Here is a 14,219-nt window from a genome sequence, read left to right on the forward strand (position 1 = left end):
TTTTGAGAAGTAGAATTGGGCGGAATCGCTTCTTGTGTTGTATCTTTCTGATTTTGAACTGAGCGACAGCCCAGAAGTCGAATGATGCTATCCGGCGGGCACTGCCACATTTCTTCTCTGGTTTTACCAAGTTCGTGTAGTTGTTTTTGGATGTTAGAATTCAAAAGATATACACAGATGATTCAGAGGACTATTCAGTAGCAAAGTATCAAAATTTTATGAGTTAAAATTCAAATTTATTTTTAAACATAACTGAACAGATCACGTATCATATTCTTAATTAGGCATCGATTTAGGAACTAAAAGGCTGCGGCGAATGGATTTTTCTTCAAAATTCTCGGTACAAACTGATTGAGCAGTTCTCAAATTCTGTTTTTCAATATTAAGATGCATTTTACATCAACACGGGTTATTTAAATCCTTGATACTACATTATTTTAAATTCTTTCTTTCAAATAAAAGATAATTTCTTCGTATCAAGGAATCCGTTTCCTCCACCAAATGCCGTCTGTTATAAATGGAAGATTAATCAGTATATTTCTGCTAGTAAATAGTACATGCGAGACTATTTTACAAGAATCAGAAAATCATCTAGTCGTACCATAAAAAGTTCATGTTCATACAAAGTGACAATACAATGTTGTTCTAAGAACACGTGATCACCCAGCGAGCACTACATACAATTCAGAACAAAAATGAGATCGATTTAATTTATCTACAAGGCAGATTACCACAAATGACACCAATTTGATATCACTAGGATTGTGTCACAGTCGGCATTAGTGCCAATATTTGGTTCTTGATGATACCCATGCACTTCTGTATTTCATCATAGATTGGGAGATTTTGCGAACTGCAGGGCCGTAAGCTCGTGACAGCAGAATCTAGTATTTTGGCAACATCTTCTGGAGGGGATTGCCTTTCCGTACACTTCTGCAATAATAATAAATAAACAATAGCTATCTGTCAGCATATATAAAGAGAGAGCCATTTCATCCGATGAAAAACGGGTCGCTTATGTGTTTCACCTGTATCATAAGTAAAGTAGCTATGCATCGAGTGATCAACTCCGAAGGAATTTGTGTCTCAATGTTGGAGGAATTTGCCACTTTTGAATCAGGTGTCTGCACCAAGTATGACATTCAAGAATTCAATTGATCCTCCACTAAATGGAGAAACAGAACAAATATGTAATATGGAGGACCTTACCGAGGGCATGCCAGATTCATCAGATGGAAGATGGTCGTTTACATAATCTATAGCTTCCTCTATTTTCTCGACGGAGTCTTCTTTAACCTTCAGGGATGATAGTGCCTAAAGTTTATGCGCAGACATTAAAACAACACCAGTAGAAAATGAATGTGTAGAAAATTAAATCCCTATTCATCACCGTCATTGTTAAGCTCATAACCAGAAAAAGATAAGTATATAACAAACAAATGGTCACAAAATTACTATCCTGTTCATCTAGATGAAACACTAGTCTATTATTACGATATCTTTCAATGAAAGATTAATCTCCCTATTCCAAGCAGACAAATATGATTCAACACTAACCATGTAAATACTCCTACTTCTATCAATTTAGTGAGACTTGCGACGAATTGAGCCATCTGAAGAAAAACTAGCTTTGTACTCTCTCAAAATGTAATCAATAATCAACAAATTTAAAGTGAAAATGTTGCTGCACCAAAACAAGAGTCCCATGGTGTCTCACGGTGAAATGCTTCTAAAAATTGCATAATGATACATGCAGAAGTATTCGACTGGGAAAGGGACGACTCAAAGTACGTATGCACTTGCATACCTGCATAGCTGCATCTACCAATATACGGGCTTTTGTCTTGGAGCTATCAATGATTTCATTCACATGCGATCCTGCTCCATGATGTTGGCATGCAGAACGGTCAACAGAATCACCTAAACTGGGGACTGGCTTAAATTTAAGCGGACTGCTTCCTTGATATGTGTTGCGTAGTCTCAAGCGATGCAAAGCCGAAGAAACCTGCCACATAAAATTTGTGGTTGAACAATAGTTTGAATGCACCGAGCTCACAAATTAAAGCAAAAGCCAAACCTTTCGTTTTCCTTAAGGGAGAAAATGTACCTGTTCATTGGCTTCATTCAACTGTACAAGCACCGCAGCATATTGCTTTCTGAACGAGTCTGAGTCTTTCAAAGAGACATCATCGTCTTTTTGATGTTTTAACACATCATCGTTCATGTTCCTTAACTCAAGAACTATTCCTTCCTACGTGTTATGGCAAAAAAGATGAGTCAACAAGCACAATCCCATTTGATTCCATTGAAGTTCTGTTAAAGTTCAATGCCCAAAGAATAAAGCACTAGGTAACAGTAACACCAATAACTTGGCAAACTGTGGTGGTAAAATTTTCATGAGATGTACGAAAAAGATGTAAAGCTGTTGAACGATTTAAGGAAAAAGTGTTGTGTTGGTAATATTGACCTTCTTATCAAGAGCACGAGTCAGTTCAGCAAGAGCTTCAATGTCTGCTTCCTTTGCCTGGTTCGGAGCAACTATACTAGGGTGATATTGAGCTGTTTGTTGGTAAGAGGCAGTTTCACCAGGCCCAACCTTTGATTGCACATTAGCTTTTGCAGAAACTAACTGGAAAATATAATTTTTATTTCAGACATTTAGGCTTGTAATGAGATCACTATCTGTGGCAAGATTGAAAAAGTACACGGTTTGGAAGATGCATAGCTGACAACATATTTCACATTGAGGTTTGAACTCATACATGAGCCAAACAGCTATGCATAGATAATTTCTTCAGAATTTGTTCATGCACAGTGAAATGACCATTCGTCTATTTCATTTATGTGTTTCTTCCAGAAACTTGTATCTTCATTCATAGTAACTAGATGAAAATGTGAAATTAAAATTCAACAGAGCATAAATAATTTGGAGAGACATACATTGGATACTCCAATTACTTGTAGTTCATTATCTTTTCCACTGTGATTTTATTAATTAAAAGTTAGTTTTCACCATATGCAACCATTATAGGAAATGCCCGAAAGATAGAAATGTCCAGGTTTCTATCAATCAAGGTACAATGTAGGTGAGAGGTGACAAGTTACTGCTCAATAGAACTTATGATCAACTAATTTTAATGAATAGTTAGAGAGAAATTCATGCCTTAGTCGGCTTCAGCGAACTGGAAAGATTAGCAAATGGAGACAACTGAGAGAGACCAAGACCATCGCTGCTTTCGAGAATGTCACTAGAAGAAAGCTTCATGTATTCTTTCAATCGCCCATTTATTTGTAATTCGTTGAAATTTTCAAGAAACTTATCAGCAGCAACTGTATGTCCCCCAAGCATAGGCATATTCTCAAAAGGATACAAAGGCATGCAGTCAATATCCTGCCAAAACAAAAGGTTGGACATAAGATAAAGGATATAAGGATTTGAAGATAACACCTTTTGGAATTCTGCTTGTTTTTAAAATTTGAACATTTTCATATGCATATCAATTTCCCATGAGCAGCATGCCAAAGTGACCATTTATCATTTGCCAACAAGAGAATAACATGAATTTCACTAGCTATAATTATTTCACACACAAAGATGTCATGATAATCTCTACTCAAGACCAACATCATCACTTCAAGATCTCTCTAATACATTGACATGAATTTATACTTCTTGGTGACATTGCAACTTCAGGGTTTGACATAAAATGAAATCAGTGCCATGCGACAAAAGCAGGTTACCGTGAGAAATTCAACCCCCAGCTCATGACGGTCAAATTGAACCCGACATTTAGAGTGATAAACAGTTAGCACACTTCCGTCATGAATCTCCCTTGTTTTTGGATGGATGGCTATAACACGTTGCCCAACTGACAAAGGCCTAGCAAGATCTGTCGGCAGTCCTTCCCTAACACCTTCACGAAGTTCAGTGTAGTGTTTTCTTACAGAATTGCGATACTGATTAAGCTTCTCTTTCTCTTCCTTCAGGAACTGCTCTGAAAATCTCCGTGGTCTACCGAGAGAACTGCATGAACAAAGCAGTCATATGGTTATCCAATGTAAACATGCTCGCTGTCCATAAATGTCCAAATTCCACATAATCGAAAAGATAAGTTTCCACAACCAATGACCAAAACATTACCTTCTAATGACGCCCCACTCTGCACGAGTCAATCTTGGAACATGACCTAATCCTACATGATACAAATATTCAACAAACTCCCTTTTCGCAAACCAAGGAGAATCAATAGCACTGTAAAGCCATTCATATGTACACCATCTCCTTAGACGTGAGTTCACCAAGCAATTAGATAGTTTTCCCTGTATTACATCAGAAAATGCATGAGTAAAGTATAGTCTAGATATCTACTTTCCAGCTGTTATATACTGGAAAATACCAAACCTTGAGATTTGTTTTGTCATGACGTGAAGCAAGATGCTGGTTACTTTGGTCATTTTGAATTTTATCATAAAATTTCAAATCTTTTTGCGCCTGTGGTCTTTTAAGGTTCATCTTACGCCTGCTCCTAACTTTTGTGGTCAAGTTAACCTGATTAGCAAGAGGATCCTGTATGGCCGATTGAGCTGAATCACTCCCTTCTTTTTGTAGAACAGCACCGGAAGAATTTTCAGATATTTTTATCAAATTTGGTGAACCACTTTGGGAAGTTTTCTTACTCTTGCTCGCCGACTTCTTCCCCGCATCTTGAGCCTAAACAAAGAGAAGATGCCATTTGAGATAAATAAAGCATTAAGCCAACAAGCCATAAGGAACAGTTCAAACCAATGTTACAAGTTGGGGCAGCATACAGAAGTACAGAACACCAAAAACAACTAAGCGAATCAATAAAAGGAAATTAAAACCCCTACGCTACTTAAAAGAAGAAGAATGTTAAGTAAAATTACATGAAGAATGGAATCATATAGCAAAAAACAAGTACCTCGATTCCTGACGATTCACTCAGACGCACATCAGAATTAGCATCAGTTTTTTCAATCTGAAAATGAACTCGTGTAAATCAACTGTACCAGAATCAAAATAACAGCTATTAAGAATGGTGAAATTGCGTCTATCTAACCTTAGATATCTGCACCCTTTGTTTTTTTCTGACACTTTTTGTGACAAGCCGACTAATATCGTGTTCTTCAGGAACAGAACTCTCATTATAAACAGAGACTTTTCCAGGTTTTGTTGTTTTGCTAGACGCAACTCCAAGATTTGGTTTATACACTTTCATCCTAACACCAGAGGATTTACGTTTTTCTTTCTGTTGGTTTGCCGGCAGAGCTTCCAATGAACCAGATTCATCAACATGGTCACCATCTTCATCTTTAAACCGCATGATTGACTCTGATGAAAAATTTTGAACTAATCATGGTAGGTAAAGAGGCAATTCAGTATTGACAGTGTAGATGACTAAGAATTCATATAATGCTTTTACTAAGAGAGATATAACTCACAAACTGAATACTAAATCTTATGGAAGCATCTTGATTCTGTACATTTTTCCCAAAAAAGAATCAGAAAATTCCACACATTATTAAACTTAGCTTAAAAGTAGGACAAAGTAACACACATCATACGAAAAAACAAGTTCCACCTCTTTTTCATTATTTTGTCCAGGACCTCCGATTTCTTTAAGTCATGTCAGACACAGACTAATCCAGAGCCGAGTAGAATTGGCCCATTGCAAGAAATACTTTACCAGAACCTAATTTTTCATTCACAGAGTCGGACCTGAGCCTTTCTTAACAAGAATCAAACCCCTCATCACTTGAACCAATAGATAGTTTTCACTACTTTATAACAAGTTTATCAGGTGGATAAATAAATAAAATATGAAAAACCCACTGGGCACCGCACAAAAGCATATTCTTCATAAAAAATAATGTACTCAACGACACTCTTGAGTCACCTGCTCCTCTAGAGAAAAGAATAACGGATATATGGGTTAAAAAAGTATCAATAATGGATAAACAACAAAGTAAGAACTCTTTATTTATGACTTGAAGAACGACACAAGTTGAAGCAACCCACTGGAAGAAGCAACCAACTGGACTGAGTTGTTACAGCGCCAATTTCATTCCCCTAATTATTATTTTTAACAGGAAAATGACCATAGCTTCCTCACCATTTTCGTTTTCTGTTGGCATCATCAGCGACAAATCAGCCAGAGCTTTCAGGGCATCAAAGGCAGCACCTTCGTCTTCTGCACAGGTTAGATATATCTTAGGTCTGTAAACCTCAAGGGCTGGTACAAAATAAAAAGATTAAAAGCTAAGAGGAAATCAACATAAAAAAAACAATAGAACTACATCATAAAGGCAAGTCTGATCTAGAATCTTGATATCTTTGAAGCATCTAAGCGTGCAAATTCCTTATTCATATGACATAGACACATTAGATATATTTATAGCATATCAACATGTTCATAAAAAGTTAAGTACCTCTTTTGAAAAGAACCTTTTTGCTCTTTTTCCTCTGACTCGGCAGCGAGGACCTTAAGATCTTGGCGTCAGTGACCTCTACATCAAACTTTCCTTTCATTTCACCTAATCTTATGCCTTCCTCTGTTCCACTGCATTCTTCCTTGATGTCCTCCAAGTAATTCTCATTAGTGTCATCAACTTCAAACTTCTTGCCTACAAGCTTTATCCCCTTCTGTCTTGCAGTATTAATACTTCCAGTTTCCATTGTAGAAGCTTTATGCTTAAACAGCTCTCCAGTGTCACCTTCTGTGCTTCCTTCTAAATCTTCTTCATCCATATCCTCACCCCAAATCTTTGCATCAGGTATTTCTGCTACAGAATGCTGTAACCAAAAGTAGGTATTTAAAATGGACGAAAGAATTCTTCCTTCCATGCATAAGGTCAAACTATTACCTTTCTCTGAGCACTCCTAATAGGTGACGACATAACACTCTCAGTTCTTCTACTTGGCGTTCGAGAAACCTGGGGAGATCCACCTCTCTGTGATGCCTCTGCCAGAGCTACGGCTATTTCATGAGCAACTTCATCATCATCAGCATTAGCTTTGATTTTCAAGCCTTGCCTTGTTGGCGAAAAGTACTTTTCCAAAGAGTTATTTTCACCTGAAAATGAAACAGGGAACCTAGGTGTCCTTTTTCCAACAGGACGAGATCGAGTTCCTGAAATAAACGCAATAGTTACATCATTAGAATACCATGTTCTTACTGTTATAGCTTCAAAAGACCATAAAAAGAAGGGAAATATCAAATATGTGAGCTCTTCTCAATTAGATTTTAAAAGGGAGGGAGGGAGGAGGCAATTGCGGAAAGAATGAAAAATTAAGCTCCATTCCAAATGTAATAAAATGGGCCAGCACAGCAGAACATTCAGAAATGAAATTTTAAAAATTTGCAGGAATTCTTATGCCTATAAAGCTAGGTACAAATCAGTCAGTCCACACTAGCATGCAACTGTATCATGCCTTTGTGGTTAACTAAAGAAGATAAAAACATTGCTAACTCTTTTCTCGTATCATTATCCATACCTCCAGTTCGTTTTTTCTTCGACAATGACAGGCAACCGTATGCAACAGTCTGAGAATGAGAAACAAATTTCTCATCAGTTACTTTAGACGTAGTTGGGTGGACTTTTCCACGAGCACGCTTCTGAGTCTTTCGAGATGATCCTGCTCCATCATTGCTTTCTTGTTCACTGTCACTTCCAACCTGTCAAACAAAAGTTAACAAGACCCAGTATGCACAAGCCATTACTAGATGCCAGTTACGAAGATACTTGGCATATCTAGACGGCAATTGAATTAACTTGATGATAACTCAGGTAACACAATTTCTCCACCCACATAATTCTTTAACTATGAGCAGAATACACTGATAAAGATCAACTAAAAGTATTCAATCAAATAAAAGTTTGATGTCCTACAACACGAGGATGCATATATGACAAATTTCACCATCAGTCATCATAATCCTCATCAAAACTATATCCGTTCGAATTAAGCATCAGTTCCACTTTAAAGAGAAGAATAGAAAAGTATTCCCACAAAAAGACAAATGAATTATTTCTGCATAATATTCCATCATTTTTGCTCCTATGAAACCTACAACACATCACATCACGAATTTGAAAGCAGAGATTTTGGCTGCATATCATAAGTTTGCTTATTGAAATAAAGTCTCACCAAATTGCTGTAGTGATCAGTCATCATAGCAATAAGCCCAGCTTTAGAAGCAGTTCCCTCAGGAAGCGACAAATAAGCCTGACATTAGAGAGCTAAAAATAAGTAACAACCATTTCAAAAGAAGAAGTGAAGAATGGCTATGTGTCTCCCACTTGTGCTTTTTACGAAAAGAAAAATTCAACAATTTAAACCTTATTGCAAGAATTTGTTTAGTCCTCATATGATGTGAACTTGAAACGAAATACATTTGAACTATGAACCCCTACTTATAAGAACATGTAAGGACCAGTAGCTATCATGCCAGCAATGTTAATCTCCATAAATATGTGATGCTCTGCCTAATCACAGAAGAAAATAACAGAAAAAAATCTACTTCGCCCCATCAGTTTTGTAACGTCCCGAAAATTCGAAGGTCCACGTAAACCACATGCATGCAAGTTATCAAATTTCTTATGTATTTTAATTTATTTATTTTAGTTGCATTTAGTAAATTTGACAGGCATGTTTACATGTTTAAAATATGGTTTTCAACTAAAATGCATAAAACTATGTTTTAACATGCGATCGAGGAACGAAGAACGTGGACCATATTAGGGAAAATATTTTATTAAATAATTATTTTTAATTGTTTAATGTGTGGTGTATTTTAAATAGAATTTTCGAATATGAGGTGATTTTATACGCCGAGTCGTATTTTTTAACAGTATTCGATTTTCGACGAAAATATGAACTTTTCGATAACTCGGCTATTATTTTCACAAACTTTCTTAAACAAAATATTTTAAATATTTATTAAAGGGCTTAATGGGCCTAATATACCTTGCTTAATAGGGCCTAGGCTTGCACTTGAGTTTTAATTAAAATAAAAAGCCATAAAATCCCAAAACTAAATATTAGAACTCACGCACACAATACCTAGGAAAGCTAGGACTCTCTCATCGGCACACACAACACTCATCACACGTAAATTTGGGAGAAAATTCAGCATAGGGTCTCCTCCACGTCGAAGTCCTCGCATCGCAAGGCGTTTTTCGTGCGTAATATACGCAAAGGCATGCCTTAATCTCCTTTTTCTCATCTTATTATGTGTTTGATACATGATTCGATGAAAAACATGATACACTTTATATATTTTCGTTTTTATGGCTATACATGCACAAAACTAGTGATTTCATCTTTTAAAACTCCTCCTATTGATGCATGCTGCCATGGTAGAGGAACTTGAAGGGATGTTTTTCCACATGTTTAAGGGTCCATAGAAGCATGTTAAAGGGGCTGGACAGTAGGGTAACAAGGATGAACGAAAATATGAAATTCTAGAGTCCTAGGGTTTTGGCTTGAGGTTCCTTGAAGGGGGTGGCTCGGCCAGGGTTAATGGCTGGGTCCAGGGGTCCTAAGGGTAGCATGGTGGTCCTAGTTGGCTGGAAGGGAGGCTGGTGCAAGGAAGAATGGCCGTAGGGTTCAAGGGTGGTCGCGCACATGTAGGGACAGCTTGGTGGTTGTGGCTTGCTAGCGGCTGTAGGCTCTGTCCAGTAGGGTCCATTGGGGTTCAGTCATGGTCGTAGGAGGGGCTCATAGGGGCTGGTCAAGTTGCTTGAAGGCTAGGATCGAAAATTTGCATGATATGGACTAGGGTTTTAGAAAATAAGAACACCAGAAATTTCAGTAGGTAGCTAGGCTGATTCGAGGGTTCAAATTGGGCTTAGTTTGGGTTGAAAAATGTTTAGTTGTGTGTTATTAAGCTTTGCTCCAAGTTTGGTAAGTTTGGGATAAGTTTCGAGCCAATATGAGTCAAAACCGGGAGGTACGTCTAAGTTTAAAAATGATTTGGTAACCTCTAAGGAATAATTATGGGTGTGTTTTAAGATGACATGTTAAGTTCGGAATGATTTAGGTCGTCGTTTAGAAGTCTAAGGACAAATATAGAAAGTTAGGGTTTCAGGGGCAAAACGGTCATTTTACACCTGTAAAATGTTAGAGGTCCTGGCAGTGCCTTGAATGCTATAAAATATGTTAAAATGTTTAAGTTCAAATGTTTATGGAATTTTATGATGATATGTTAATGCTAAAAGACGTATTGCATGCTTGATTCAAAAGAAAAATGATATATATATATATATATATATGCATTAATTTTATAAGTGATGAAAATATGACACGTTGGAGGAGATGAAATGATTGTGACTAATACGATGATATGATTGGAGATAACGTGTGGGAAAAAGCCCCAGAAGGAACCCGACAATCGTATTTCCATTGACATGATATGATAGGCCAAGGCTCAGTTAACAGGTGAGAGTGTCGCTGATATCCCCACCGCCCAGTACTGTGGTTACACGTAGATGGATCCATCGACCTTCAGCTGATACGAAAGTCACAATTAACGATTCGAATTCAATCAAAGGGAAACGTATACGTATATGATGAAAAGGAAAATGTTTATGATGAGAGGAAAAATGTTTATGTTATACATGTTCATGAAAAGCTATTTTAAGTAAAAGTATTTTCATTGTTGCATGTGGATATATATGTAGTACTTGTTATCATGATTAAGGTTTGCTGAGTCAATAGACTCACTAGGTGTGATCGATGCAGGTGACTTGATGTTAATGGAGGACTTGATGATTGAACTAGCTGGACTAAAGGTGCACACAATCCGAGGACCGGCGCTAGTTTTCCGCAAATAAAATAAGTTTATGATTTATGATTACGTAAATATTTTTAAGAGTTATGATGTTTTTGAGAGGTTTTTGAGAGGATGTTGGTGTTAAGTTTAGTTTTGAAAAATGTCAGAATTAGGTTTCGGTGACGATATACGATTTTATGTTTTAAATGTGTTATTTTAAATTTTCAAATAATAGTTGGTTGATTTATTTTAAATGGTACAAAGATATTTTAGAAATGTATTTATATATATGTAAGGTTTTGGCCGATGAGATGAAGAAAAAAAAGTTCTAGTACTTTTTAAGAAAAACGAGCAGTGGACGTTTCAAGTGTTTTTCGCTGACTACTATTGTACGACATATCATCCTGTCTTCCCATTCACTTCTCTACAAACCATCACAATTTAAATTACGTCAGATAGATGGCACTGCTTCAATTTGTGTAATTAAGATTCCACAAGCATGTACAATAAGAAATATTATGACATAAAAACCTTCAAGTTCTTTTAGCTACAACATGCATTTTAAAGGCTAAAGTTTTTAAGAAAATTCACGGTTTTTTTCTAATAGTTGGTTTCATTATGTACTTTCGAGCCCCAAAATGTTATTTAAATAGGAAGGCTAAGAGCAAGAGTATTTTATAGATTAAATAGTGAGGCAATGAGAACATTGAGAGGTGACAACAGGCTGGAAGCAGGATATTTAAAGACAGTAGTGAGATGGCAAAACTGCCCCAATTTTTACTAGGAAAATTATTGTGTAATAAAAAATTTACCCTATTCATAGTATAAAGAGCCTCCACCATTTCAAAAGATCTGTTTCGCACAGCAGCGGACACCTATAAACACACAAAACAGAAAAAACAAGCTGTCAGCAGCTAACAGATTAGTGGCCAAAACAGTATGCCATGCACTAATTAATTCACAAGAAGGATCATGCCAGCACAAATTTCCTAGTGATTTGTAGTAACTCAAAAATCGATCATGGAACTTATTAATTATTAATAACTATGATCTCATTTTTTAAGAAAGGCATTCTGAGGTAACAAATTAATGCTAATAATGCAAAAGTATACGAGCAACCTACCTTTTTCCAATCTTTTCCATACTTGCGATAAGCTTCATAAAAGCGGATGAGCTCTTCCTGGCTCCATTGAGACCCAAGCATGCCAGACAGTTTCCTTTTCTGCAGATGATACAAAAGGGGAAGGGTCTGATGCTTTATACATTTAAGCAGAACCACGAATTTTATCAATAGAAAAGAAAAAAACACAGTTTAGATATCTAAATGCTGCACTAAAATTAACTCAAGAGCAATTACAGCCTACAGGGGAAAAAATCAGATGCGACAACAAAAGGTTATAGCAAGGAATAATGTGGGAACTTGTTGTAAGAAATAGTGCTGCCATCATCCTTGAGATCTCAACTCAAAGTCTTAATCGTCAATAAAAATTTTGCATTTCAACAACCATCCTTTTCACTTCTCAGCTTTACAAGCTCCACGGAGAATATTATTGCAGTGTTCTATGAGGCATAAATAAATACATCATTGAATAAATAAACTCTACCAGTGGCGGTTCTTCTGACTAGCCCGTTCACAAGACAAATCTCAATCACCATTAAAAAGTTTTAAGGTTGCTTAAGTTAGAATTTCATATTTTACTCTAAAATGCAAGTCTACCTGGCATGGATAGCAGTAAAAGGAGGACAATTAGTCCACGGATCCCTATCAGCTCAACTAAACATGAAACTTTATACATTAAAATAGAGATGTCAGCACCAGCATTTTATTAACCAGGCAGAAGCAGTGACCAATAACGTTAGGTTTTAATGCATAGATTTCTAGCCTAGGTCGGAGCTACCACACAATAGAAACACAGGAAAATTGTTGGCACTGGAAAGAAATTTGAACTCCGACAATTCAATAGAAAACATATAAACCACACTCTAATCTCACCCGATCATTGCTTCTTCTAGCACTATCTCCATCTTTGTTTGGTGATATTTCATTAATATAAGAATAATTTTTATTCACGCTTCTTGATTTTCTTGGTGGACCCATTATCTGCTAAAAATACATAGACAAGTGAGTGAGTAAACTAGAAAAATGGATATATAATACAAATAATCATGGGCTGCGGGAAAACATATTCATTTGACACAACTACAAAAAATCTAAGAGAAGCATAGATCCTCTTTTTACACCAAAAAAGAACTTTGAGCCCACACCATTCGAGTATTACCCATAATGAACATGTATAAAGGTGCAACCATTAGAAACAAAGCATTTCTTCCACCCACTTGATAGCATAACCAAAACCCAAAAAAATATAACACAACTCATTTCCCACTCTCGAATAAATCTGACATGATTAACAAAATGTATATTAAGCTAATTAAAGGAATATCTCACATAATAATACCAGTAGAAAAAATATATAAAAATCGACCCAGCAAAAACATTTAATTTACATGCACACACAGAAACACAAGACAAGAGAAGAAAGACACACCAATAACTAGCCCAAAGAAGGATAAGAAAATGGTTTTGAGCTAATACCGCCACACATTTAAATACTGAAATTTTGAAAAAATAGAAGTTGGATCCAATTACAACCAACGCCAATAATTGTTCGTGCGGATGCAATCCACAGAAGCACACGTTAATCCAAAAACCAGCCGCTAAAAACATCTCAAAATCAATCACACTTGGAAGCTAAGCGCTCCAAAATTTACAGGACTGTTCATACACACGCAGAAGTGGGAAAAAAGAAATGACACAGAACTGGCCAAATTCACTCAGACGTGAAGCAATTTGAATTTGAAAACCGAAAAAAACAAAAATATCAGAAGCCCTGAACCAAAAGCCTTCGATCGAAGAAAACCTTTAAAAATCACAACTTCGTAAAAACTCGAATCCACAAGCTTAAAAAACAAAACTAAAATCAACGACACCTCTTTTTTGCATTTACCTTTCATGCGAATTCAATTGAAAACACTGGAAAGACCTCTTCAGCACAGATTTGATGAAGCCGGAGACGATTACAGATAAACAGAAGAAGGAATGTGATTTTAATTTTTGGGGGTAACAACCGCGAAACTCTTTTCTTGGGTTTCTTTAATTTAATTAAACTAAATTAATATTTTAAATATTTTTCTTTTTTTATAAAGTGGCCGAACGAGGTCACGAAAGTCCGGCCCCTTCTTTTAAAATTTTTATATTCAATAAATTATCTTAAATCATTATATATTTTAAATAGGTAAATTGAGGGAAAAGCCACCTCCACGAACAAGTTCGTTGTGTTCAGTTCCCATATCCCTTCGAAATTTTCCTGCAATATTTGATAGAAGGTAAAAAATAAAAAATAAAAAATTTACTCCCTCCTCGAT

General features: G+C 36.3%; 1 protein-coding gene across 1 annotated transcript; it reads right to left on the reverse strand.

The window, feature by feature from the left end:
* Window positions 1-442: 442 nt before the first annotated feature.
* Window positions 443-13,951, reverse strand: LOC142551136 (protein ALWAYS EARLY 3-like). Its single transcript, XM_075660198.1, has 21 exons — window positions 13,802-13,951; window positions 12,787-12,894; window positions 11,917-12,015; window positions 11,606-11,668; window positions 8,168-8,245; window positions 7,514-7,694; window positions 6,883-7,148; window positions 6,448-6,811; window positions 6,132-6,209; window positions 5,079-5,350; window positions 4,941-4,997; window positions 4,403-4,711; window positions 4,142-4,320; window positions 3,742-4,024; window positions 3,164-3,391; window positions 2,468-2,629; window positions 2,108-2,251; window positions 1,808-2,005; window positions 1,210-1,314; window positions 1,029-1,124; window positions 443-933 (listed from the first exon to the last, which is right to left on the reverse strand). The coding sequence occupies exons 2-21, from the start codon at window positions 12,889-12,891 to the stop codon at window positions 757-759; spliced, it is 3,444 nt and encodes a 1,147-aa protein (XP_075516313.1). The 5' UTR covers window positions 12,892-12,894; window positions 13,802-13,951; the 3' UTR covers window positions 443-756.
* Window positions 13,952-14,219: the final 268 nt, after the last annotated feature.

This window comes from Primulina tabacum, chromosome 7 (assembly GCF_025594145.1).
Source record: "Primulina tabacum isolate GXHZ01 chromosome 7, ASM2559414v2, whole genome shotgun sequence".
NCBI lineage: Eukaryota > Viridiplantae > Streptophyta > Magnoliopsida > Lamiales > Gesneriaceae > Primulina > Primulina tabacum.